Source organism: Sebastes fasciatus, chromosome 16 (genome assembly GCF_043250625.1).
Source record: "Sebastes fasciatus isolate fSebFas1 chromosome 16, fSebFas1.pri, whole genome shotgun sequence".
NCBI lineage: Eukaryota > Metazoa > Chordata > Actinopteri > Perciformes > Sebastidae > Sebastes > Sebastes fasciatus.
This window is the reverse complement of record NC_133810.1, coordinates 10,476,024-10,502,691: the sequence shown is the minus strand read 5'-3', so window position 1 is coordinate 10,502,691 and position 26,668 is coordinate 10,476,024. Positions and strand designations below refer to the sequence as shown.

At 39.9% G+C, this 26,668-nt stretch overlaps 1 protein-coding gene across 3 annotated transcripts; it reads left to right on the top strand.

The window, feature by feature from the left end:
- The first annotated feature begins 91 nt into the window (after positions 1-91).
- macroh2a1 (macroH2A.1 histone) lies at positions 92-25,915 on the top strand. Of its 3 annotated transcripts, none has more exons than XM_074610976.1 (9): positions 92-445; positions 5,141-5,341; positions 5,884-5,990; positions 6,219-6,410; positions 7,380-7,487; positions 11,875-11,974; positions 17,711-17,800; positions 22,286-22,460; positions 24,359-25,915. In XM_074610976.1, the coding sequence occupies exons 2-9, from the start codon at positions 5,170-5,172 to the stop codon at positions 24,522-24,524; spliced, it is 1,110 nt and encodes a 369-aa protein (XP_074467077.1). In that variant the 5' UTR covers positions 92-445; positions 5,141-5,169; the 3' UTR covers positions 24,525-25,915. The 3 variants fall into 3 exon arrangements, with proteins under 3 accessions (XP_074467077.1, XP_074467076.1, XP_074467078.1); XM_074610975.1 differs by lacking the exon at positions 92-445 and adding an exon at positions 2,619-2,773; XM_074610977.1 differs by lacking the exons at positions 92-445; positions 11,875-11,974 and adding exons at positions 2,622-2,773; positions 14,677-14,767.
- Positions 25,916-26,668: the final 753 nt, after the last annotated feature.

The following is a 26,668-nucleotide window of genomic DNA, read 5'->3' as shown; positions in this document are numbered from 1 at the left end:
GTAATTTCCTTGTTTTGGACCAATCGACTTGCACATTGATGGAGAACCACCTTCCCACTCTACTGATTAGTGTAACACAACACAGGTGTGTAAGCTACTGCTGAATGCTGGCTGACACTGATGAACACCTTTGCAACACGGTGATTTTAAACAATTATTGCCATGTAAAATAAAGGAAATTTAAGTTTGTACAAACCCTAAAGTGTGCCTTGGATTAAGTTTGAATTAGATTTGCATTTTGTACATTTTTGAGATCATATTTCACCTATCCAATGAGCCTTTCACAAGAATGAATAAGCTCCTGAAGGATCCAAAGAGCACCTGTATGTGATTACCACAAAGACCCACCAGCACCAGCAACTATTGGATGTGTTTTCATCAAATTTGGTGGCCTACAGACATTCATGTACCCATCTGGGTAAATTGACTTTGGCACCATCATCAGGTAAAATTTAAATTTGTGCAATAATTAGATTTTTGCCAAAATGCCTGCAAAACTAATGACATTCCCATCAGTGTGCTTAGTGCTGATTAGCAAATGTTAACATGCTGAGCTAAGATGATGCACGTGGGTAACATCAGGCCTATAGCATTAGCATTGTGAACACAAGTTAGCATGCTGATGTTAGCATTTAGCTCTACTAAGCACCACTGTGCTGCATGTCTGAAGACTCTTATCCTAATCTGACCCTTTGTGTTTGTTCACCCCCAAACAACCACTGTTAGTAAATATGCTGCAATGAAGTTAGCTGTAAGTCAACTGGCAACTTGCTAGTTAGCTTACAGCTACAGTTGCTAACTAGCAAGTTGCTAACTAGCAAGTTGCTAACTAGCAAGTTGCTAGTTGGCTTAGAGCTACAGTTGCTAACTAGCAAGTTGCTAACCAGCAAGTTGCTAGTTGGCTTACAGCTACAGTTGCTAACTAGCAAGTTGCTAGTTGGCTTAGAGCTACAGTTGCTAACTAGCAAGTTGCTAACTAGCAAGTTGCTAACTAGCAAGTTGCTAGTTGGCTAAGAGCTACAGTTGCTAACTAGCAAGTTGCTAACTAGCAAGTTGCTAATTGGCTTAGAGCTACAGTTGCTAACTAGCAAGTTGCTATCTAGCAAGTTGCTAGTTGGCTTAGAGCTACAGTTGCTAACTAGCAAGTTGCTAACTAGCAAGTTGCTAACTAGCAAGTTGCTAACTAGCAAGTTGCTAGTTGGCTTAGAGCTACAGTTGCTAACTAGCAAGTTGCTAACTAGCAAGTTGCTAGTTGGCTTAGAGCTACAGTTGCTAACTAGCAAGTTGCTAACTAGCAAGTTGCTAGTTGGCTTACAGCTACAGTTGCTAACTAGCAAGTTGCTATCTAGCAAGTTGCTAGTTAGCTTACAGCTACAGTTGCTAACTAGCAAGTTGCTAGTTGGCTTACAGCTACAGTTGCTAACTAGCAAGTTGCTAGTTGGCTTACAGCTACAGTTGCTAACTAGCAAGTTGCTAGTTGGCTTAGAGCTACAGTTGCTAACTAGCAAGTTGCTAACTAGCAAGTTGCTAGTTGGCTTAGAGCTACAGTTGCTAACTAGCAAGTTGCTAGTTGGCTTACAGCTACAGTTGCTAACTAGCAAGTTGCTAGTTGGCTTAGAGCTACAGTTGCTAACTAGCAAGTTGCTAACTAGCAAGTTGCTAGTTGGCTTAGAGCTACAGTTGCTAACTAGCTAGTTGGCTTACAGCTACAGTTGCTAACTAGCAAGTTGCTAGTTGGCTTAGAGCTACAGTTGCTAACTAGCAAGTTTCTAACTAGCAAGTTGCTAGTTGGCTTAGAGCTACAGTTGCTAACTAGCAAGTTGCTAACTAGCAAGTTGCTAACTAGCAAGTTGCTAGTTGGCTTAGAGCTACAGTTGCTAACTAGCAAGTTGCTAGTTGGCTTACAGCTACAGTTGCTAACTAGCAAGTTGCTAGTTGGCTTAGAGCTACAGTTGCTAACTAGCAAGTTGCTAGTTGGCTTACAGCTACAGTTGCTAACTAGCAAGTTGCTAGTTGGCTTAGAGCTACAGTTGCTAACTAGCAAGTTGCTAACTAGCAAGTTGCTAGTTGGCTTAGAGCTACAGTTGCTAACTAGCAAGTTGCTAGTTGGCTTACAGCTACAGTTGCTAACTAGCAAGTTGCTAGTTGGCTTAGAGCTACAGTTGCTAACTAGCAAGTTGCTAGTTGGCTTACAGCTAGTTGCTAACTAGCAAGTTGCTACAGTTGCAACTGTACCAACAACTAGTTATTCTTATGGCACATTGTTGCCCTGATATTGTTTTATTGACTTCTTTTATTTACATTATAAGAAAAAAACATTCTTGTAAATGTAGTTGAGGGTTAATAAAGGTTAATCAAACATGAGGTGTGCATGGTGGTGGCTGTTGAGGGGGGGTGTATTTGTTCAAGGTGCCCAGATTTAGCGCCACACCTGGTCTAAAGAATTTGACGTTGCCCGGCAGTAAAAATACGCTTTTTATATAATACGACTGTCTGTAAGCTTAAATGTGAGTGTTAGCATCGATCTGCTCGGGAAACGGTCATCATTTTCAGTTTAAACCACGTGTTTTCCTGTATCAGTAAAGGTGTAAAGGGTTAAAGATCATCTCGGCAGCAGATTCAGCAGGTTTCAGCTCTCCAGCTCTCTCTCCAGTAGTGGCAGCTAGGCAGCGCTGTGGATTGTGGGAGTCGAGGAGGAGGACACTGCCCAGGCTTGTTACCCGGAGAGACATTTTTTTTTTCTTCTTCTCCTCCCCGCTCCGCTGTGTGTTTTGTAAGTAAATCCACCGTCGTGTACGCTTGTTGTCGGTCTCTGTTAACGTTAACGTTGCTTATTATGTGTTTTTTTTACTGGCATGGAGGCCGAGAGAGAGCTGGAGCTGACAGGCAGGCAGGCAGGGAGGGGAGAGGAGGAGCCGGGCAGCTGCAGCCGCTCTCCTCGGTGGTTATTTCCACTCCAAAGCTCGCTGACCTGAACAGGAAAACGTCCTCTAACAGCTCAGATTTTAATGTTTAATGTAGTGGCTCACTCTGTGCATAAAATAAGACATCCATCGGGCTTGTTGACATGCGGAAATCGTCTGTCAGTTGCCAGCAAACAGTCAGTTGTGACACGGTTAAACCACCTCCACCTCCACCTCCACCTGTCCGGACTAGAGCTGCAGATGTTTATGATCTGCTATCGCTGCTTGTTCAATAACGTTATTGGATGGTTAATTATTAGAGTTGTGTTTAATAATATGATGTGTGATGTGTTGAAAACCTTGCATTACAAGCAGGTTTAGCCTGGCCTTTTTTTTTAGTGGAGCTAATTAATTATCAGTATCAGCTAATTGGTGTCTGCATCTGGTACAATAAGAAATATTTCCACCACAATCAACAATTTTTTTTTTTTTTTACATAAAATTATCCACCGGATTTACTTGAAATAGTTTTTATTGGACTTAAAATATGCATATTTGCATGTATTAACTGGCCATTCCCCAAGATGTCAGGGTGCTAATGACATGTTATTAATACAATATCCACTGGCAGCAGCATAGGTCTTAAGCATAATGTTTATTATTGTAGTAGTAGCTGATGTTTTGGGATGTAAAACCTATTCAGGATTGTATTGATTTGTTTATTTATCAAAGGTGGTGTCAAACCTTCATAAACTAAAGGTTAAAGAAAACAGCGTATTGGTAACTTATTCAGGAATTGCATTTAGCCTGGCCTTTTTAGTGGAGCTAATTAATCATCTGTATCAGCTAATTGGTGTCTGCATCTGATACAATAAGACATATTTCAATGTCTTAATGCAATATTAATACAATCCATTTTGTTGTTAAATAATAATTAATGTGCTGCCAAGGAGATGTAAACTCAAACTGAGCTGTCTATGGATGCAAAATGAATTTCAATGCAAACTGACAATAAAGTTGTATCGTATGATATATAGAGCTAATTAATTATCAGTATCAGACCGCTAATTGGTGTCTGCATCTGGTACAATAAGAAATATTTCCACCACAATCTGTTTTTTTTTTTTTTTACATGAAATTATCCACAGGATTTACTTTAAATAGTTTTTATTCAAGTTCAAATCATATTAGCATTTATTAACTTGCCATTCCCAAGATGTCAGGGTGCTAATGGCATGTTATTAATACAATATCCTCTGGCAGCAGCATAGCTCTTATGAGATAATCCATGTCTACAGCTGGTGTGACATTTAAGCTGCTTTTTTTAGCCTGAGGGGGGATCTAAACAAAACACACAAAAATCCTTTCTTGGGTAATCAATATAAAATACTAAAGACTGATGAAGTACATTTTGAAACTGACATGCCTAGAGGGTGATTAATAGACTTGTGATGAAGGGTTTAGCCCTGAAAGCATAATGTTTATTATTGTAGTTGAAGTCTTGGTTTTGGGATGTAAAACCTATTCAGGATTGTATTGATTTGTTTATTTATCAATGGTGGTGTCAAACATTCATAAACAAAAGGTTAAAGAAAACAGCGTATTGGTAACTTATTCGGGAATTGCATTTAGTTTGTTGTAAAAGTATTAAGAAAACAATCCATTAATGTCCGAAAACTCCCATGCCATATCACATGAGCATATGCTCTTAGTTTAAGTTAGTCTTTGACATTGAATTATGAATGAGTCTTCTTGATATTTGCATAACCGATGGGTGTTTATGGGATGCATTGTCAAATTTGCTAAAATATGTCTAATTTTTTTTACTATGTCTAAAATTATTGATTGATAGATATGTGCTAATCATGTATATTACATTACTGTAATTATATCATGTAATATGCTGCCTGGAGAATGACACTTTTCAAGCATCTGGAGGGTTTTTAAGCAAAAACTCCTGTGTAAATAAATAAACAAACAAAACAAAAAAGTCATACTGACAAGTCTTGTGCAAGTCTTCAGCTTTCCAGTAAGGGGAGTATTTCCTGTGTTGCAGCGTGAGTTTGTGATTTTTAACCAGTAAGATGAGTGTATTTTTTCCACATCTGGCAGTGACATATTTAAGATAGAAGTCACACTACTCAGTACTGTATTATTGCTTATTTATTTACTCACCATAAAGTTGAATCAGTCGTATGTAGATTTGTTAATGGATCTTGGTTGTTGTGTCCCTGCAGAGCCCAACACCGGTAGCGGTCTCAGCACCATGTCCAGCCGAGGAGCAAAGAAGAAGTCGACCAAGACGTCCCGGTCCACCAAGGCCGGGGTGATCTTCCCCGTAGGTCGCATGCTGCGCTACATCAAGAGGGGCCTGCCCAAATACCGCATCGGGGTGGGAGCGCCCGTCTACCTGGCTGCTGTCCTCGAGTATCTTACTGGTGAGATTTATTCTTTGGTGAAGGAATAAGATATAAAAAAAATGCATATTTCAATACAGACAACAACTTATGTACTTATTACAGATGCTTTTTAGGCAGTAAACTCCAACAACTGATGTGCAGTCTTGTACTGTTGGCTGCTTAGCAACTTTTTCCTTAGCAAGGCTCTATGACAGTGGATGTTAATGGATCTAAATCATTAGTTACTTTATATCTGTAGGCGTTAAAAGAAATCCAAATTCAAAATAATAAAAACTGTAAAAATATATATATTTTTTAACATGTAAGGGCAGTTTAAGTTTTGACACAAATATAATATTTTCAAAATCTTTATATTCAGTGACATCTACTCAGAAATCAGAAAGTAATGCAACAAAGACACAACTGCTATAAATTAGGAGCTTTTCCCACAAAAATTATATCAGCTTCAACTTAGAGATATGATGGTTTGTGATGAAGAAGTACTTAAAAGCTGTACATATATCCAGAGGCCACTTGTGCTCTACAATGTTTATTGATGATATTTTTTTTCACCCATGTAGCTGAGATCTTGGAGTTGGCAGGTAATGCAGCCAGAGACAACAAGAAGGGTCGCGTCACACCACGACACATCCTGCTGGCCATCGCCAACGATGAGGAGTTGAACCAGGTCAGCTGCTGCACGCATCTGAAAAAAACATTTTAGACACATTTCTGTAAACATGATAGTATGTTTATTTAAAAGTTCCTAATCTGCCACTTGGAGGACAACACCACTGATGTTTTCATTCTGTAAAAAAACTTTTTTCAATGCAAGTTTTTAGATTGACTTCTTACCTTCCGGGCAGTGTGGGACTATGTGAACTTTTTTTTTTTTAACTTTGCCCTCCTATCTCAGTTGCTAAAAGGTGTGACCATCGCAGCAGGTGGAGTCTTGCCCAACATCCATCCAGAGCTGTTAGCTAAGAAGAGAGGAATAAGGGGAAAACTGGAGACACCCGTCTCACCCGCCCCCGAGAAGAAACCCAAGCCGGTCAAGAAAACGACGGGCAAGAAAATGCGTGGTAAAAAGGGCGGCGCAAAGGCTAAGGTATTCCTTCATGTGAATAGGCTGGTGATTGTGGTCGAATGTGTGATAAGTGTTTGTCTGCTTGAGAGCACCAGAAATATTTTATTGAACCTATTTAACCATGTAGGGCCTGTGTCCACATACGGTTTTTTTCTGAGCACCAGCGTCTTTTTCCATTGCATCAAAAAAGGAGAAAATGTTTGCAGCTACCTGCGGTTGCGTCGAGTAAAGGCGCTGCACCCAGTGTCTTTTTTCTGAGCCCTCCGCCTTTTTTGTGCAGCCACTCCGAGTGCTTCTAGTTGAAAACCTCTGAACCTTTCAGAAAAACACCGGTGACGTCACTGTAGAAATTCGAGGTGAAGCTTGTTTTGGCCGCGTCTGTCTATCCTGAGCTTTATATGTCAGACAGACACGATCATAACAAAGACCGAAAAGCCCATTGGTGGGTGCAGATCGGCCGGGCGTACACTGAATTTTGCTGGTGAGTGTTGTGCTTTTATTGCCGTACGTGTCGTCTCCGTCAGATCGTCCTCCTTCCTTCTGCTTCCAACACAAATTCAAAGTTCAAAATGTTCACTTGCTGTCTAATATATCCCACCCACTGCCAGGTGCCATTGTAACGAGATAATCCATGTTATTCACTTCACCTGACAGTGGTCTTAATTTTATGGCTGATCGGTGTATACAGTAGTTGGAAGTAGGAAAATGCCAACAAAGCGCAGTTCCATAGACATGTCATTCTACAACCTACACCTGTTACGTCTGGAGCAGCCTGTTTTAACTTTTGAGCATTCAGTCCTGGGGCCAGTTGCATAAAAATAGACCTAATCTTTGACTTAAATATAAGTCAGATTTGCTGTAGACACTTAAATTGACCTGTTTTATAAAGCTTGTCTATTAGTGACTAATGTAAGACTGACTTAGATAGCCTGGAGAAAACAATATTCCTATAGTGTTTCATAGTGTCAACATGTACTGTGTCCTCAACAGAAGCAGAGTGAGGTGAGCAAGGCGGCGTCGGCAGACAGCACCACAGAGGGATCTCCAGTTGACAGCTTCACCGTGCTCTCCACCAAGAGCCTCTTCCTGGGTCAAAAGGTCAGTTTTCTGTCTGTAGAACTAGACGGACAAGTCTAAGCTAAATGCATAATGAACTACAGGTGAGTCTCTATTGGATGACGGCGTATTAGGGCTATTGTAGGTAAAACAAAATTTGAGATGTGGGAGGGAGGTAAAATTCCAAGAAAAAAGTTGTACATTTACAAGAAAGAAACGTGGCTATTCTCTGAGGTTAAAGTGGCTAATTTACAAGAAAAAAAAACGATTTTCCTAGATTAAAGTCATAAATTCACAAGAAAAAAACGTGAACATTCTCTCGGATTATAAAGTCATAAATTTGGAAGAATAAACTGAATTTTTTTTTAGATTAAAGTCGCAAATTTAGAGTGTCCGATTTTTGTTTCGCATAAAGTAGTGATTTTATGGTAAGGACGTTTTTTTCTGTGTGATTTTATGAGCATAATGCTGACATCGGTATACATTGTACTTTTTCCTCATGTTGACCTATTGTATGTTTTATTTTGCCAATGGGTTATTGGATAAATTCTAAAAATCGCTGTTGCGGATGTCTTCACTGATGGACGGCCTCTGAGCGAGGCGAAGGTCCTGAAAGATACATACTGTATATGTTTTCTTTCATATTCTGTCAGTGTTCTTTTATGAACATAAATAAAAACTACTATAAATTGATTTATGTTGCACTCTGCGGATCACATTACAGTAGTGTTTAAGGGTGGCGTCTGTAGTTTGATGAGGTTGATCCAACATGCAAAGTGAAGTGATGTGATTCCTTGACAAAAAAACAAAAAAAATTCTTAGTTTTTTCTTGCAAATTTGTGACTTCAGAGAATATCCAAGTTTTTTCTCGGAATATTATATTATATATATATATATATTATTTTTTTAGTTACAATGTCCCTAAAACGCCGTTGTACTATTGAAAGATTTAAGTTTGGGATGAACAGATACCTAATTCATGCCAGGCTAAAATGAGGCTTATAAAGAAATAGTTCTAGACTAATCTTTGATAACTTACAAATACATGAAGTAAGACGTGCATAGATGCATACTATATACACCCGTTAGATATTAGGACTAAAATTGGTCGTCAAAGGACTTGTTCTAAAATACAGTGCCACACATATTAAAAGAGTTTAATATTTCATAAGTCAAAGGAATAAGACACAATCTTATGCCTTGTTCAGTCATGGAGGATCTTATCTGATAAAACCAAAGATATGTTTTATATATTTCTCAGCCACAGGGTTTTAAATTTAAATGACTTCTACTGACTTTAGACTACAAACTGTTAGATATGCCTCCTTAAAATATTCATCTGGTTTTATTCAGTCTTTTATCTATACGTGTCTGTCACAACTGAACCAGATTTAAGAGGTGAAATCAGTCATAGACGATGTGGTAATGTTATAATTAGTTATCTGTTCTGTCTCATAGAAAGAAAGCTGTTTGTGATATTTTGTTCTATCAATGTAAGTTTCCATCACGCTGTACTTCCTAACAGGTCTGCTATAATTCACCAGACTTCATATAAGGGCTCATAGTGCTACACAACAGAGAGCAGTGCTGTGCTGTAATAGTAGCAACCATGAATGCTGTGTTGTCTACTGTATCTCAGATCTGCCAGATCTGTAAGCTCCCCTCGCTTTGGTCCTGCTGAGCATAATAACTTCTTTTTAACCTTTTTTTTATTTGAACTGAAACATGGAAGTAAATTTGCCTGAAAGTCAGACCTTTCAAGTCTTTTTTTAATGTTCAAGATCACAAGATCAGAAGCTTATAAAAATAGATTTGAGATTGAAAAACACAAAAGGCAGAGGGGGAACAACAGTGTGTGTAAGAGAATGAGTGACTCAAGAATGATGCAAGAAGTGCAAGTGTCACTTGTTCCCTAATTTCAGTGACAACGGTAATAATAAATGTTAGTCATTTCTGATTTATTATGATTTTGGCTGTGCACAGTCTTGTAGCGTAGTACAACAGATTAAACACAAACAGATAGGATAGGATTGACTGCTGGTGTCTACAGGAATGCAGTTTGTAGTTGTTTTACAATCTGGTGAGTCATGAAAACTCTCTATTACACTGTTAAAATTATAATGCAAACCATTAAATGCTCTTCATAGAAGTACAAATGTGGTAAATTTACTTCCAGAGCTCAACGTTTCAGCTCAGTTGTGACTTTAATTGCTGCTAATGGCGCTGCATGCTTTGGTCTGCTGTGCATATGCTAATAATATATTATTCAACACTGACCTGATGTAATAGCAGATCTAGTTTTTAAAGCACATGACAGACTTCTTGCTTGTGGTTTTGTCAGAAATCTTAGGCAATTTTGCTTCTTCACCATGAATTAATCATCTTTAGGAACCTTGGAAAACATCAGTCTGTAGCGTAAGAAAATGTGAAATATATTAAAAATTACATCTTTTTTGCCTATTTCTAAAGGCTGAAATATTAGGGTTTAAACTCATGCTGTCTTGGCTCATGGTGATTTAGATGTTTTGCATTCATTTTGCAATCATACTTAGTACACTCAGTAGCAGGAAGTATTTGTCTGCTGTCATTCTTTCTTCATTATGTCTCTGCTCAATTGTGTATCTGACCACAGATTCCAGCAGCTTTTTGAAACCAGTGGATGATAATCAAATGAATGCAGTTAACCTCCCACTGATTAAGATAATGAACCCGTGAGGAGAAAAGCTAGTCTGTTTTCTGTTTTATGGACTTAATTATCGTAACGGCACTTTTCCTGCCCAAGTGTTCAGCCTCAGTCGCACACTCCAAATTAACTGTTGTGTTTTCACTGCTTTCACTCTCACTGCTTTGTTTGGGAAGGCCTTTTATTACCACGTTTTGAATCATTGGAGGTGAAATGTGGTGTTTGTTTAACAGATGACGAATGAATCTAAGAAACTAACAGGATGTGGCATATGCACTGATAATTCTTAATATTTAGAAGGATACCTTGACATTTTGACTTTGTTGTTTTAGAATATTCCTTCAGTCTTGGTGAAATTGCTGGCTTTAAAACTTTAACAAACAAAATATAAAATATTAATGTACTGGAATTATCTTTGCAAATTAATCTACAGTAGATAGTAGAGCTGCAGCTAAGTATTATTTTCATTGTCAATTAATCTGTCAATTATTTTCTTGATTAAATGTTTAGTTGTTTGGTCTATAAAATGGTGGAAAATGTCGATCAATGTTTCCCAAATGACGTCCTCAAATATCTTGTTTTGTCGACAACTCAAAGATATTCAGTTTACTATCATAGAGGAGTAAAGAAACCAGAATATTCACATTTAAGAAGCTGGAATCAGTTTGACTTTTTTTCTTTAAGAAATTACTCAAACGATAAATCGATTATCAAAATAGTTGCTGATTAATTTAATAGTTGACAACTAATTGATTAATCGTTGCTGCTCTAGTAAATGGTAAGAATATAAACTGACATTAGGAACAACAGGACTATAGGGACATTGCTAGACATATAAATGTAGACAAAATGACCTAAACACTCTGAAATAACTAGAAACACAGCTACAAAGGTGGGTACAATTAGATTGTATGCCATAGAGCTTTTTTGACATATCACAGTAGTAAAAGCACCGGTGTAAATAATCAAACTATTGATGGCTGAATTGCATTTAGCTGCTTCAGTTTCAGGGTCCTGGTATTGTGCATGCTGGCTGACTGTCATGGTTTACTGGGACACTTAAACAGAGCCATTGTTAATGTTATTTGTAACGCTTGTGCTTTTCTTACTATGACGAGTCAAAATGTCTGCTGTGAAAAAGACCTATTTAACATTGTATCCATCATGTCCCTGTTCGTTAGTTTCAGCTTGTGACCAATGTCCCTCTTGGTTGAGGTCATTTGTCTGTGTGGTCTTAATTATCTAGGCTCTTTCCATTGACATTTTAAATAATTTAGCATTTCCTAATCAATGTGCCTGCTGTCCTATTTTGCCCTCTTTTAGTGGTCGCAATTTGCTATAAAAACTTGTGTATTAAAGAGCTTATCAAGAGGTCTGATTTCATGCTGACTAATGCTGATATAGCAGTTAGCAGTAAAACCTTTTGTTGCGGTGTTTTTGTCTGTGAGATGACACATTATTTAGTTTCTTGTGTACAAAGCATGTAGGTTATCGGACACATTTAGACATTAATTCATACATGTCACTGCACAGAAAATACATTTAGCATTTGCCCACTTTAGGCTTTCAGCTGTAGTGCAGATATGTTGAATGTTCAGTTCTATAAATCGTCAAAAAGTCAAGGTATCCCTTTTTAAGCAGTGGTGTGAATCTGGTTTTAATTGCTTTGCTTCCTCCCCTCTTCCTTCTTGCTCTCCCTCCTCCTCTGCATGCCTCGCCTCCCCTCCCTGCTTCCCCCCTCCGCAGCTCAACCTTATCCACAGCGAGGTCAGTAACTTGGCTGGCTTTGACGTGGAGGGGGTCATCAACCCCACCAATGCTGAACTTGAACTTAAAGATGATCTAGGTGAGCTCCCTTACCCCCCCCATACTCTCTGGTCCCAGTGGGGTTTGAGATTAGAAATCCTTGAATGTTCAACAGCTTGACAACTTCTCCTAAATTAAATTGTCAGTGAATTAAGTACCAGGTCTGTTCATTTACACTGTGGGCAACTTAGTTGATGAAAGTGGAAGAGATATTGAATAAATCTACAATATATATATGGCTGAACTACAACACATTATTTTGAGTTTCTCTTGAAGGGAATCACAAATGTATCACTGTTTATTTTGATTATTTAAAACTAGGGCTGTCAATCGATTAAATTATTTAATCGCGATTAATTGCATGATTGTCCATAGTTAATCGCAAATTAACCACACATTTTGTATCTGTTCAAAATGTTCCTCAAAGGAAGACAAGTATTTAATACTCTTATCAACATGGGAGTGGGCAAATATGCTTGTTTTATGCAAATGTGCATATATATTTATTATTGGAAATTAATTAACACAAAACAATGACAAATATTGTCCAGAAACCTTCACAGGTACTACATTTAGTATAAAATATATGCTCAAATCACAACATGACAAACTCAAGCCCAACAGGCAACAACAGCTGTCAGTGTGTCAGTGTGCTGACTTGACTATGACTTGCTCCAAACTGCATGTTATTATCCTAAAGTAGGCATGTCTGTAAAGGGGAGACTCGTGGCTACCCATAGAACCAATTCATTCGCATATCTTGAGGTCAGAGGTCAAGAGACCCGTTTGAAAGTGGCAATGCCAGTTTTTTCCTCACCAAAATTTAGTGTAAGTTTGGAGCATTATTTAGCCTCCTTCCCAACAAACTAGTATGACATAGTTGGTACCAATGGATTCCTTAAGTCTTCTAGCTTTAAAACTGAGCTCTCCCCTCTCTAACCCCTGGTAGCAGAGAGAGTGCAGGGGCAGAGGGGTTGTTTCGTTGATTATGATAGTCTATTCTGCCCGACTCACTGACCCTTCATCTGAGGTTTGTTCAAGTTAGAATCTATGGCCCCGACCATGACTCTGAAATATCAGCAGCCTAGTGCTTGATTTATACTCGTGCGTCTATGTGTTCTGTGCGTGCACCTGTCGCGCGCCAGGCATACATAGTACTGCAGCAGATGCACATAGTATGTAATTTCTTTTTGATTTTGACCCGCGGTTTTCAAATCCTTTGTTAGGCGCTCTTTGATTTATTTGATTCAGTAGTTCCATATAGGTATGGCCCAACACAACTCCATGGCTGGAAAAAGAAATTATGGAAGAGTTGGATGATGAAGAGGAGCTCTTGTGCTAAGAATAAATAAGGTTGTTGTTGTAACGGATAGGAGGTACTTGTCCGGACATGCCACTTCCTGGCTCAGGTCCAATCAAACTTCTGCGGTGCCTGGCGTGTAGTCAGTTTTCAGGAGGTGCGCGGTGCGTCTCTGCAGCTCTCCGTGAGCTCCACAAACCATCTCTGCAGCTCTGCGGGAGTTCTGTTCAAGCTTGTTCAGCAGAAGTATAAATTATGCATAACGTAAGTGTGTTGTGTATTTATAAATCCATGGCGCTGTCCATGGTGCTCAAGTAGCTGACGGATTGTGACTTCCCGCACTTCTGTCAGTTTCGTCTAATATTCTCTTAACTATATAGCTATAGGGGGTGGTACATATCGTTCATGGGGCGGTTGAGTAAACCCTGATGAAAGATGCAGCCATTCGAAATGAATGAAAAAACACTGGTTGCAAAAGGATGCGTGCTATATGATCAGCTTTTGACGTCTGCTACAGCCAACTTTCCTCAGCAGAAGTGCTAGTTGATGACTTTCGGGAAATAAAATAACTTATTAATGGTGTTGCTCGCAGTGTTAACTTTGATCTTCTTTGACTTCAAGTAACTCACCCCTGCTCTTTGACTGACAATGAAGGGAGAGACTGATTTTCTCTTGCTGATCAATAGAAAATAATAACATACAATTCCCAGTAGCAAGACATGGATTTCTGTGGAGACATTCAAGGATTTTTATCAAAGCTCCTCAGAGCAGTGATCCCGCTTTCTCTTCCCATCATGTAGATGTGTTGTGGTTCATTCCAGGTCGTCCTCCTTTCAGATGGCTGTCAGACCTTTTTAATAATGCTTAATAATCACTAATTTCCGGACAATTATTGTAATGAAATAGAGCACCAGTTCATAGAAGAAAAACATGACATGAGCCTCTGTTAGTTGCTCTCTGCAGCCTGACTGTAAGGTCGGTGGCCTGGAGTGTGATTACAAAATTCTTTGCTCATTTATATGAGCCAAGAAAACAGGACGACACAGTTAGTCAGAAAATAGAATCAAAGAATTGTTGTTTTAATGTACCCAATTTAAAAAACTAAAAAAATTATACAAAATAAAAATTGAAGGTAATTTACTGTATTTCTTTGTAAGTTAATCTGGCTGACTGTGCAGTCCTGCTTCCTAATTACATAATGTGACCCACCATGTCCTCAGTTGCCTCCTTGTTTCCTGTGATGTCCTCAGTCAATAAGGAGCGCGCTGACGTCTCTTTTCTTCCTGTTCTTCTCTTTCATCCTTTTTTGTTCTATTTTTTTTGTCCCATCTTGTTGCTCCTGATCTCACACACACACACACACACACACACACACACACACACACACACTGTTTTTACCACCATGTTGTTTGCCTGTTGTTTGTCGTTGTTGTCGTCTGTAGTTGCAAGTTGTCCAAGCCGACATTTCCATCGTGGAGAGCGACGCTGTCGTTCACCCGACCAACTCCTCCCTCTATTCAGGTGGTGAAGTAGGTAAAGGAACCATTGACACCACAGAGACCGCGAGTGCCTGTCTGCTCTCTCTCTCTCTCTGCATATTCCAGATAGTCTGCACTGCAATCTGTGGACAAACATCACAGCAGCAGCACTGTTTTTTTATTCTGCATTGTAGTTATTTAGTAAGAAAACCTTTTTAACCACTCCCTGCTGTTCTTACTGTAAATGCTTCACTGAAATATTTGAGTAATTTGGTGAAACATTGACTGAAAGAACCATTACTCTATCATGAATGAACATTTACTTGCAGAGGCTTGAAATGTGCAAGCAGGGACTATTTTATGTATGCAAGGAAGTGCTTATGGGAAACTCCAGTTTCCCAGATTTGAAAATCAGCTGCCAGACAGCGTCGCAGTCACACGCTATGTTTTCAATAAACCTAGCCCAGAAGACAAACTCAATGTGGACATTGTTGAAAAGGATAATTTGAATTTGGCAGCTTACTGCAATAAAAAAAAAAGCTGTTGGTTGGCAGACGACTCTGTTTTCCCAGTTGTCAGAAATTCCTGCATTTTTATGCACCAAAAAGTTTTCAAAACAGTTCCTGCTTGCAACGAGAGTCTCTGAAAGCAGGACTAATGAGTTGGCTGGATTTTTACGCCAATGCAGCCCCTTGCATTGTTTTAACACGGGGCTGTTTTCAGTCTGAACGCCCGATCGCTTAGTAATTCTGCTATGTGAGAAAAGCCCCTGCATTGTCTACTACCCGATCCTTATCTGACCTTCCCAAAAACATTAAGCGACTACAGTGAAAATTCACAGTCTCAAGCAACTTTACAGTCTGCAAGTTTATTGTCACATCATACAGGCACGAGCTACAGCCAGCCTGCAGAATGTGTAAATTTAATTTAGCATGGGTGGCTCATGTGTCGCTGCCATGACTGATGATTCACCTTTACAGCTAATCCCACGGAAGAAAACACATACAGTACTTCAATATGGCCCTGTTCAGACCTGGCATTAACATGCGTTTTGGGTGATCCGATTACAAGCGGACAGCTCTAAGTACGTCTGTTCACACCTGGCATTAGAATGTGTCTCCACATGCGTCTTGAGTGACCACTTCTGATCGGATTTCACTTCCCCACTCTATATGCAAATAAACGCGTAGTAATGTTAAACACGAGGCTAATATTACTGGAATGTCGGTAGTGATATCCTACATATTTGTGAATCCGGGTACATTTTATTAACATCAAAATAAAAGGTTATTGTACCAGCGGCCCGCGGGGACCTCCGTCACTGCCACCTTTCCCAGGCAACAGCGAGGTACAGACCTTCAGAGAGCCAGGAATGAGAGCGAGCGGGCGTCAGCCCTGTGCAGATCACCGGAACATAAACACTAACACATTACTGCCAGTATGATAATAATGCACTTTGCGTGCCTAGTCTGATAGTCTGTAGATATGTAGCCTATAGATAAGATATATTTTAATGAAATACAGTTGTACCAACAGGATACAGTAGAGCACAGAAACTGTTTCCATACTGCGAGGCAGACAAGCGCTCACGTCTGCCTGTCTGTTCACATGTTCAATGTGGCCCAGGACACATTCGCGTACACACTGCTAAAAGAATGTGGCCATACGTGGCCCAGACCACCTCCGAATGTGGTCTGAGAGATCAGATCTCAATGTGTCTTGAGTGCGTTCACACCTACTAAGAGCTGTCCACTTTTGATCGGATCACCCAGGATGCATGTTAATGCCAGGTCAGAACAGGGCCACAGTTACCCTTAATAATCATCATATATCTAAGTGCAGAACAGTTGAGTTTATCATGTAATGCATACTCACAACTGTATATTTCTGTCCGTGTAATCCTGAAACCATGCTGCTGCTGCTGCTGCTTGTTGTTGCTGCTTTGTGCCACTTTACTGAAATGTGGGCGATCTGGGACTCGCTTCATTTCCTGTTCCCCTCGACTGTGCTGTCAGTTCAGCTGGTTAGAAAGAGAATCCACCAAGTTTTTGATTGAGAAGTTAATTTCCTGATGATTCAAAATAAAACTGAGCGATGATCACTGGTCATCTGAATTAATGAATGTTTAACTATTGAACCATTAATGACTAGACTACAAAGATTCTTATTTGTATCTGCTTGCTCGTATTGGCTGTTTAATAATTTGAAGAGCTTTTATCACTAACTTTTCTTTAAAGGGATGACATTAACCTTATTGTACTTTTCTCTCCTGCCTGTTTTTTTTTAATAATATTGCAGCCAGAACATATTTTTTTCTGGCTCTGGTAGACTTTAATCACCTCTCTGGTTTCCTTTGTGGCTTCTCTCTTTAGCTCTGAGTAAATCTGAAATAGTGTGATCGATGTGGAAATGGCTGTTGTCTCAAAACTTCTAAATTCATCTTCATCCTCCTCAGAGTTGAACTTAGATTGCTTCTTGGGCTGTTTTACTATTAAACATGTATTCAGACAAGTTAACAGAGCTTTTACATTTTCATTTATAACACGCTGCTAGCCTTTTTCTCTTTTAAACAAACCCTTCACACTCTAATTTAGGAGTGAAAGGAAATGCCCTCAGTCCACTGCAAATAAGCCAGTATGTGAGGACAGAGGGAAGTAATTAGGGGCCGCGGCTTTAATACATTAGTTTAACTGACTCGGAGTGAGTCATTTAGAAAATAGCAGCCCTGAATATTTGCACTTCATTTGTGAGACTTTTCCGGAGTCTCACAAATGAAGTAACGGAGAATCGGTGCGCAGCATGACCTCAGAGATTCAGAGAGAAACCAGGTGAAATGATTGACAGCATCGTTGTCTATCTGTCTCCATGTCTGTCTGTCTGCTTGCCTGTCATGCCTAGTTCTGCATGTCATCACCTCTCCTCTGTCCTAGTGTCTGTCTATCGGTCCACCAGCAGTATGTGAGGATGTAATCACTCCAATCCTCTCCTCCACTTACAGGCTCTGCTCTGGAAAAGAAGGGAGGGAAGGAGTTCTTAGAAGCGGTGTCGGAGCTGAAGAAGAAAAACGGCCCTCTGGAGGTGGCTGGCGGTAAGTGCACAGATCAGTACCTGCTGCTTATTGTGTGGATGGTAAAGAGATTTTAATCTTTTTATTAGGGCTATCAATCAATTCAAATATTTAATCGTGATTAATTGCATAATCGTCCATGACGAGCATGCAGGTTTTGGTTGCGTAGTAACGGCAGGTGTGACAGGAGTGCAACCTCCCAAGCAACTTAAATGAAAGCAGCACGTTTTCCACGCGTTTTTAAACGCGGCATGTGTACAGCTAAAACTAGTAAACGTCCATATCAACTTGAGAGAAAACAAGTGTGAATGTAAACTCCAGTTTACACCACAAAGAGCAATGCTACAATGCAATTGTCTCTTCTTATGTTTTCATTCTGCGATGTGCAACACTGACGTTTCATGACTTTCTTCCAATGTCACCATTGAAGGGGTTGGAAAGTGCATATTAATCTTCTCAAGCACCACCCAGCTCCTATGACAGTGATGTCAGTGTGTCCCGTAAATGTAAATCTCTCAACACACACACACACCAAACTAAATAGGGCTGGGTCCTTTTGGCCTCTGCCTTCACATTCAGTAAATGATGTCAGGACACTGCAGCAGGGATTACCCCTTTGGACAAGAACACAGATTTCACACACTTTGACTAGTTCATTCTTCTCCTAAAGGCTACATTTTTGCCAGAATTTCATTGAACTTTTTAGAGAACTGGTGGTTATTTTTGTCATGAAAATGATCAAAGACTTCTTGGCCCGTTATATGTGTCCTTGGCGACGTTAGTCTAAAACTACAGGCACCAGTCTTCAGAGAGCCATATTGTTTGAGCCGTCATATTATTTTATCATTCAGTCCATTTGTCTCCACTTTCTTTTTCTGTCCCTCTCTTATTCTTTCTCCATCTGTCTCTCTCATTATTCATCACTCACACTCACTTTTTCAAACACTTCCCACCTTCACCGCTGCTCTCTCTCTTACGTTCAGCCAAGTTAGCTCAGCATCATAATCCCGGTCTCTGTGTGGAGCTCATGAATAGATTACCAGGTGACTGAACACCGAGCCAGCAGAGCCTGTCAGGGATTCTGGGGATCTGGATCGGCCAAACGGTCATCCTGACCAGACCTGGTTGAGAACAGCTGTCAGACAAGTTCTTCAGGATGTTTAAAATACTTGTAAAAAGTGTTTGCTCATCTGGATTTTGCGAGCAAACTTCCCAATTTCAAGGCGAGGCAGATACCAGTTATTCACCAAGTTATTCAAGTTAAATACATTTTGTTTAATATTCCCAAAACAGGAGGAACTTAACTTATTTTGTAATGCATGGTTCATTCATATGAGTGAGCTGCTGCACAGATAGTTGAATAAAAATTATAATAATATGATTTTTATCACATGTAATCAGTGGTATTTGCCTGGCAGACAAAATGAAAAGCTTCCCCCAGTGATTCAAGCATGGCAATTTAAATAAAGTTAATTTTAAGAAAGGTGAACGAAAGCTTGTTTACTGTATTACTTGGAAGTGATTCATTTGTTTAAGTGCCTGGTTACACCAGGAAGTGCCGCAGAAAAATGTATTCCTTGTGAAATCTAGAGCTGCAACGATTAATTGAGATGATCACCTGAAAAATAAACTATTTTGATATTCAATTAATCATTGTCATTTTTAAAGCGAAAGTGACAAACATTCCCCAGAGGATGAGGATTCTCTCCTGTTCTGTTAGAGTAAATTCAGTATCTTTGGATTTTGGACTATAGAATGCTGCAGGGATGACGTATTTGGTTCCTTCAACAAAAAGCCAATGGGATTTTTCCATTGGGTTTTGGATTATTGCAAAAAATAAGCTCTGTGGCAAACAAATGTTATAATTACACGTTTTGTTCAGCAAGTTTATCTCCACAACTGAACACTGCTTCTATGATTTTTTGAAGCATGAATGCAATTGCCAGAAGTAAAAAGCTAACGTTAAACGAACTACACCACTGTCGCATAACTTCACGTCACCACCACTAAGATAAAGGCGGACTAGTGTTTGGCGTGATGACGTTTAGTAGTCCCATTTAGCCACTTGATAGCAACTCCCTTTCTGAAGACACGTAAAGAGTCAGAAAGTATTGAGAGACTTTGGACTTTTGTCTTATTAATTTACTGACAATTAGAAAAATATAGAATAACACCTGGAGGGTCTTTTGTAGAAACAACTGTCGCACACAGGAAGTAATACGATTCCTATTTCTGGCAGCAACATAATCTTTTTTTTTCCGGATTGAATAAAGTAAGTCTGTCGGCTAAATTGACAAAAAAAGGACGGCATAGAAGCTCAAACTACATCAGCAGAAATGTTGCATTACTGACCGCATAGTTTGATTGACGGGCGATGTGTGTGTGCAGTTCACAAACACCACCACAAACTGTTCCTCTGTCCCAAACCATAAAAGAAGTTGAACTTTGCATGCAGTCATGAAGACTGTAATCATCATCATCATCCACACACTTTACCTCACGACCAGATCACACATGCAGTGTGTGACTGGCTCTCGCTCCGCCGTGTGAAGTCTCTCCATCCTCTCTGTGTGCCATCTGGAAATGAGCTCGTCCTCAGCTTTGACTCCAGTCCAGTCACACGTTCGCTGTGGGCTAATAAAATCTGACTGGAGGCTTTCTCACTTCAGAGAGTCGGGGGCTTTGGCTGAGTTACACCGTCTACGGCTGCTGGCTTGACTTCTTCTTCTCTCGTGTCTTCTTTTCTCTTCACCTTTTCTTTGCTCCTCTTCAGCTGTCTGGAGAAGTGATTTCTCCGGCCCACCTCGCTGTAATACTCTGGCCAAACCATTTTAAGCCCTTGGAGATTTGCTGCATACATTTTCCACAAAGCAAAGTGTTCTTTTAGCATCTCGAGCCTCCAGGGCTTCGACTTCTGACAAAACTAGTTAATGAAGCTGATTTTGACTGTAGACAATGGACGTGACGTGAGAAAATCCAGCAGCATGTCGGAGGTGAATAAGTTCACTCACTGTCTGACTAAACAAGACTTGCACAAATTTAGCTAAATATGAGGTGGTGTCTTAGAAAAAGTATACTTACGGTGCTGATTTCACTAAATAATGCAGGTGGCAGCTGTGCGTGGCTGCAGACATTGTTCTTTTATTTAGTTTCATTATGTTTTCAATGTTGTGTAAACATTTATCTTTTAAGTTGTTGGCCTCACAGATATGATGGTCATCCAATTTCTTGTCTTTTTTATAGTGATATTGTAGAATATTTAAAGGTGCTCCATACAATAACCGTAGCATTAATATAGCAGCAAACAACTATTTGCTATGTAAAGATATAGAGGAGTAATGTCTACCTGAGCAGAGAATGAAGTCGCTCTCTGTGTGTGTGTGTGTTGTTATCAGAGTTTCTCTGTGCTTTGTTTACGTAACAGCCGGCCATGTGTACTTTTAGTGTGAACGCTCTGCTCTCATACGGCAGTAAGAGCTGAAAACGCTTTTCAGACCAACGGCGCCGGTGTGGAAGCGTAGCACCCACCCTCTGGATCCCCCCCCAGGTTAACACTGTTAGTTCTGTCAGCAGTGTTGCCGTTGTTTTTGCTGTTAGCACCGTTAGCTGCTCAGCCATTGCCATGTTGAGAGCCTTGCGAAGGCAATAGAATTGCTCCCAATCTCGCATTTAGCACCTTTTAATTTAGGGCGGAAGCAATTAGTTGATCTACATACAAATTCAGTTTGTTTTAAGCCAAAGCATTAACTAACTCTGGCTTTTTGAACCCTGATGATTTGGTGCTTTACTCTGCTTTATGTCATTGTAAAGTAAATATTTTTTTTATATTTTGGGCTGTTGGCCAAACAAAACAAGCAATTTGAAGATATCATGTTGAACTATGGGAAATTATTAAATATTTCACAATTTTCTGACATTTTATAGACTAATAATTGGTAATTAAAAAAAATAAAATTCAAGAAATTAGAGCCGCACAATTAATCGAATATTGATCTCAATCACGATTTGGGCTTCCCACAATTAAATGAACATGATCGGCCGCAATATTTACCTTTTAAAATGCGTGCTCCGCTCATAGAAAACTCTGCTGCATATCAAATCAAGTGCTTCCTAAACTACCAGCCAGCCACCAGGGGGCGATCAAGATGTTTTAGCGTCACTTTTGGGGAGCTGTCATGCTGCAGTGCACACACCCTACAGCTGCAGCCTGTGAAAAGCTTTCCTGAATGTTGCGGCTGCAGTCCAGAGTAGAAGAGTAATATTTTAGTAAAAAGCTTTGGTACAATTTTATTTATATTTTGCTTCTAGGAGATTCACTTTTGTTATGCAAAGATTTGTACATTAGCAGGAATGTAGCACAACATGGAAGTGAAAGCAGTTCTCTGTTTATTTAAATTTGAAAGTGCAAATCAATCAATCACGCTAAAAAAATGCTCTGTCCCCATCTATATTTCCTCTCCGCACCTTACTAACCACTCTTCATCCTCTGTTCTCTCCATCCTGCAGCTGTGTTGACCGCCGGCTTCGGTCTGCCTGCTAAATACGTCATCCACTGTAATAGTCCAGGCTGGGGCTCCGACAAGTGTGAGGAGATGCTGGACAAGACGGTGAAGAACTGCCTGGCTCTGGCGGACGAGAAGAAACTCAAGTCTGTGGCTTTCCCCTCCATTGGTAGCGGGAGGTAAGAAAACACACCTGACATAAGCCATACTTTTATTTGGCACCGTTCTAAAGGCTTTCTAAATGTATTTTTTTTAATATTCATCTACATGATGTTATCAATAAGACCTTTAAGCTGACTGACAGTATGAGGTGTTGTTTCATTAACAACATCCACTTGAGGGCTTTTTCACTCTGGCTTTAGTTTAGTCTAAAATTAGAGGTGGTTTTGCCATAAAGTGTGGTTACATAACACTTTAACACGGTACCTGAGTTCACCCCAACAAGGTGATCATTACTCCACCTGGAAGAAAAGCCTTCTCACATGTCTTCATAACATCGTGAGTGGCATACTTGCTTCGTCAGCAGTGAAATCTTAGTGCTCATGTGTCTCTGCCCGCTTGTACATTTTTCTCCAATTTCTTTGTGTAAGTCAAAACGAGAGTTGACATGGTTACCTGGCAACGGTGGTCAACACCTCCACTTTGATGGGGAAAGATTAACACAAACATGCCATGTGTTGGAACAACAGTAAGAAAGTGTGAGAGCAGCACATGGAGGTTAGAGCAGTTGTTCCCAACCTTTTTGGCTCAAAGAAACATCTACTTGTGAACCCTCGTCAGGTTTAAAGGGGAACTTCTGTATTTTTTAACCTGGACCCCATTTTCCCATGTTTTTGTGTCTATCTGACTAATGGGGACAACAAGTTTTCTCACTCTTTCATACTCACTCAATCTCTCACTCTCTCTAAATCACTCTCTCTCTTACTCACTCTCAAACTCTTACACACACTTGCTCTCTCTCACTCACTCACTCACATTCGCTCTCTCTCTCACTCCCTGCCTCTCTGACACTAACTCACTCTTTCACACTCTTTCTCACACACTCCCTCACTCTCTCTCTCTGACTCACTCTTTCACTCACTCTGACTCACTTTCTCACTCACTCTCTCTCTACCCCTTACACACTTGCTCTCTCTTTCACTTTCTCACTCTCTCTCTCCCTTTCACCCACACAATCTCTTACTCACTCACTCACTCACTCTCTCTCTCTTCTACTCACTCACTCTCACACACTCTCTCACACTCACTCTTTCTCTCTTTCACACACTCGCTCTCTGAATCACTTTCTCACACTCGCTCTCTCTCTCACTCTCTCATTCCCACTCACTCTCACTCTCTCTTTCACTCTTACTTCCACTAACTCATACTCTCACTCTTTCTCACACACTCTTACCCACTCTCTCACTCTTCCACTCACCCTCTCTCTCAATCTTTCACTCTCACTCTTTCACACACTCGTTCTCTCTCACTCTCTTTCACACTCACTCTCTCACTCTCAACATCACTCATTTACACACTCACTGTCACTCACTCTTTCTTTCTCCCACTCTCTCACTCACTTTGTCACTCACTCTTTCACGCCCACTCGTACTCTCTTATTTGCTCTCTTTCACTCACACCCGCTCTCTCACACACTCTTATTTACTCACTCAATCTCTCTCACTCTCACTCTTTCACTCTCACACCCGCTCACACTCACTCATTAACACTATCACTCTTTCTCTCACTCACTCTTTCACTCTCAGACTTACTCCCACTCTCTCTCTCATACGCAGTCTCACTCATTCACTCGCTATCTCACTCTTTCACACACTCTTTCTCACTCTCTCTCGCACGCACGCACACACACACACACACACACACACACACACACACACACACACACACACACACTCTCTTTTATTCACTTTCTCTCACTCACTCTCTCACTCACACTCTTACTCGCTCTATATCTCTCAATCCCGCTCTCTCACACTCTAACAATAACTATCCTCTAACATAATGAATACCACAGTTATGATCAAATGACTCTCCAGCGTTTGACCACATTCACAAAGTGTGTGTTCTTTCCTGTCAGGAATGGTTTCCCGAAGCAGACGGCGGCCCAGCTGATCCTTAAGGCCATCTCCACCTACTTTGTGGCCACCATGTCTTCCACCATCAAGACCGTCTACTTTGTGCTGTTTGACAGCGAGAGCATCGGGATCTACGTGCAGGAAATGGCCAAACTGGAGACGAGCTAAAGGAGTATCCTTGTCCCTTTTTACCCCCGCCCTGTTATTTTTCCTTCGAGGAAATAGGAAGGTGTTTACTAGTGATTTGTTTTATTATCAAGAGAAGAAGAAAAAGAAGAATATTTCTAAAGGCCGGTAACTTGTTTTTGCATTATGTTTGTATTTTTCCTATATTGTTTTTAATTTCTTATTTACTTGTCACTTCTGGCGTTTAAATGTAAAAGTGCACTGTTCATTCTGCGGTCTTTTAATACAAACAGTGCCCTACAAAACAGATTCAACAAGTGAGAAGACTCACTTTAAGATTTACTTTTCATGGTACATACGGTAAAAAATATTATGAGCGATAGCTACACCTCAAGTACCAGGCTTCCAGAGAGGTCTGATGAATACGGGTTAATGCATGTAATGGCAGTTAAGATACTAAAAACAGCTATTCTCTTTCTTTTCAACTCAAAAACACAACACTTAATTGAGTGGTTTTTTTTGGTATAAATTCTTTGTTCATCGTCTCTATTGTTAACAGTACTGTATAATGAAAAGGTAAAGTTCAGTTGGTTCTACTTTGGTCTTCAGGAGACTTATATTACAGAACTATGGAATGAGTTTTTGTGTTGTGTTCCTGTGTTTGCCTTTCTTTACACAGGCAAAAATGTTTCCTTGTGTGCTGCAGAGACCTTGAATTTCTAAGTGTTTCCAAAAAACAATCATGAAAAAGTCAATAGACGCCTGTATATTATAACAATCATCATGGTAACATCAGTTTATACAGTAAACAGACCGCCTGTTGGTTATTTACAGTAAAAAATAAATTAATTTATGACGTAAAATGGTAGAATTGGAGGTTTTTGCAGGGCACGGATGGTTTATATTGTGTGTTCCTATCAATGTTTATATAGATGGAGTATTTGTGAAATGTTAGAGAAAAATATTGGACTGTAACATAGATTTTTATTTTCTATTTTAACTGAATCTAAAAGGCACAGGTGGTTTGGGAGAGAGAAAAAAAAGTAGTTTTTTGTGTATTTTGTCCTTGTTAAGCCATAAAGCAAATTACTATATTATTATTTTTTTTGCTGGAAATAGTAGCGCTCTGCTGTTGCTTTTGGTTTGCTCTTTCATTCAGCCGCCACTAGATGGCTCCCTGTAATCAAGAATTGGATTTTTCATCTCAGCCATTTTCTGTGCAGCAGCAGGCCTCTTCATGCAGACGCTGTTCGATTTGAGTTGGATTTGACGGACGTATATATTTATGAGGAACCCGACTGCTCTGCTGCATTTGGACTTTTCAAAAGCCTAACTTTCTTATGAAAAAAAAAATGCTTTCTAAAGAATTGCTATAATTGATGATTATACAAAAGGTCTGTACACACTCCGGTAATAAAATACCTTTAAAAACATCCTCTTGAAGTGATGTTTTGCGTTTTCGCCGCTGTCCTTGAGGATTCAGCCAGGAACTGTGGGGCATTAAAAAAAAAAAAAGTGTGTGTAAAGTTTAATTGTAATAGAAAACTGCATTGTCCCCCATGAAAACAAGTGTGTGTGTGCTTGAATGTAATAATAAATCCATCTTCACAAGTGTTGCAGAACAAACGGCTGAAGGATGACATGCTACATTTATTTGATTTGACTGAGAGCCACATTCAAAAGCCTCAAGATCCCCAGCTCAACTTCCAGCTCTACAAGCATGTGTGTTTCTGTATTGTACTCATGAGGACCAAATGGTCTCACAGTGAGAGAAGAGGAAGATCATCAGCGTGAGGAAATTCTGATCATAACTTTAGGATTGGTTAAAGTTGAGCATTGAGGCTTAAAGGAGCTTGACCATCCCGGTCTCACCAAATGGCGTATGACTAGCACGGCAGTTTGTAAGTCATTTTGCATGCAATAACGCCTTTGTTGCTTTTGGCATGTTATGTGTACGCCATGTAGTCTGTACTGACTGCAATGCAAATGTATCTGCGTAAATATGCTACGCTCCGAGCTCGCAATGTAGAATAGACTGCCTTTCAACCAGGAGACTGGTGTTAGTGTCCCAAATTGAGTTATTTCAACACGTTCTCATCCCAACTCGTCACACCAGTCGCCGGAAAAAATGTTGGCATTGGACGTATATTAATTTTCCTAAACCACTAAGTGGTTTTGTTGCCTAA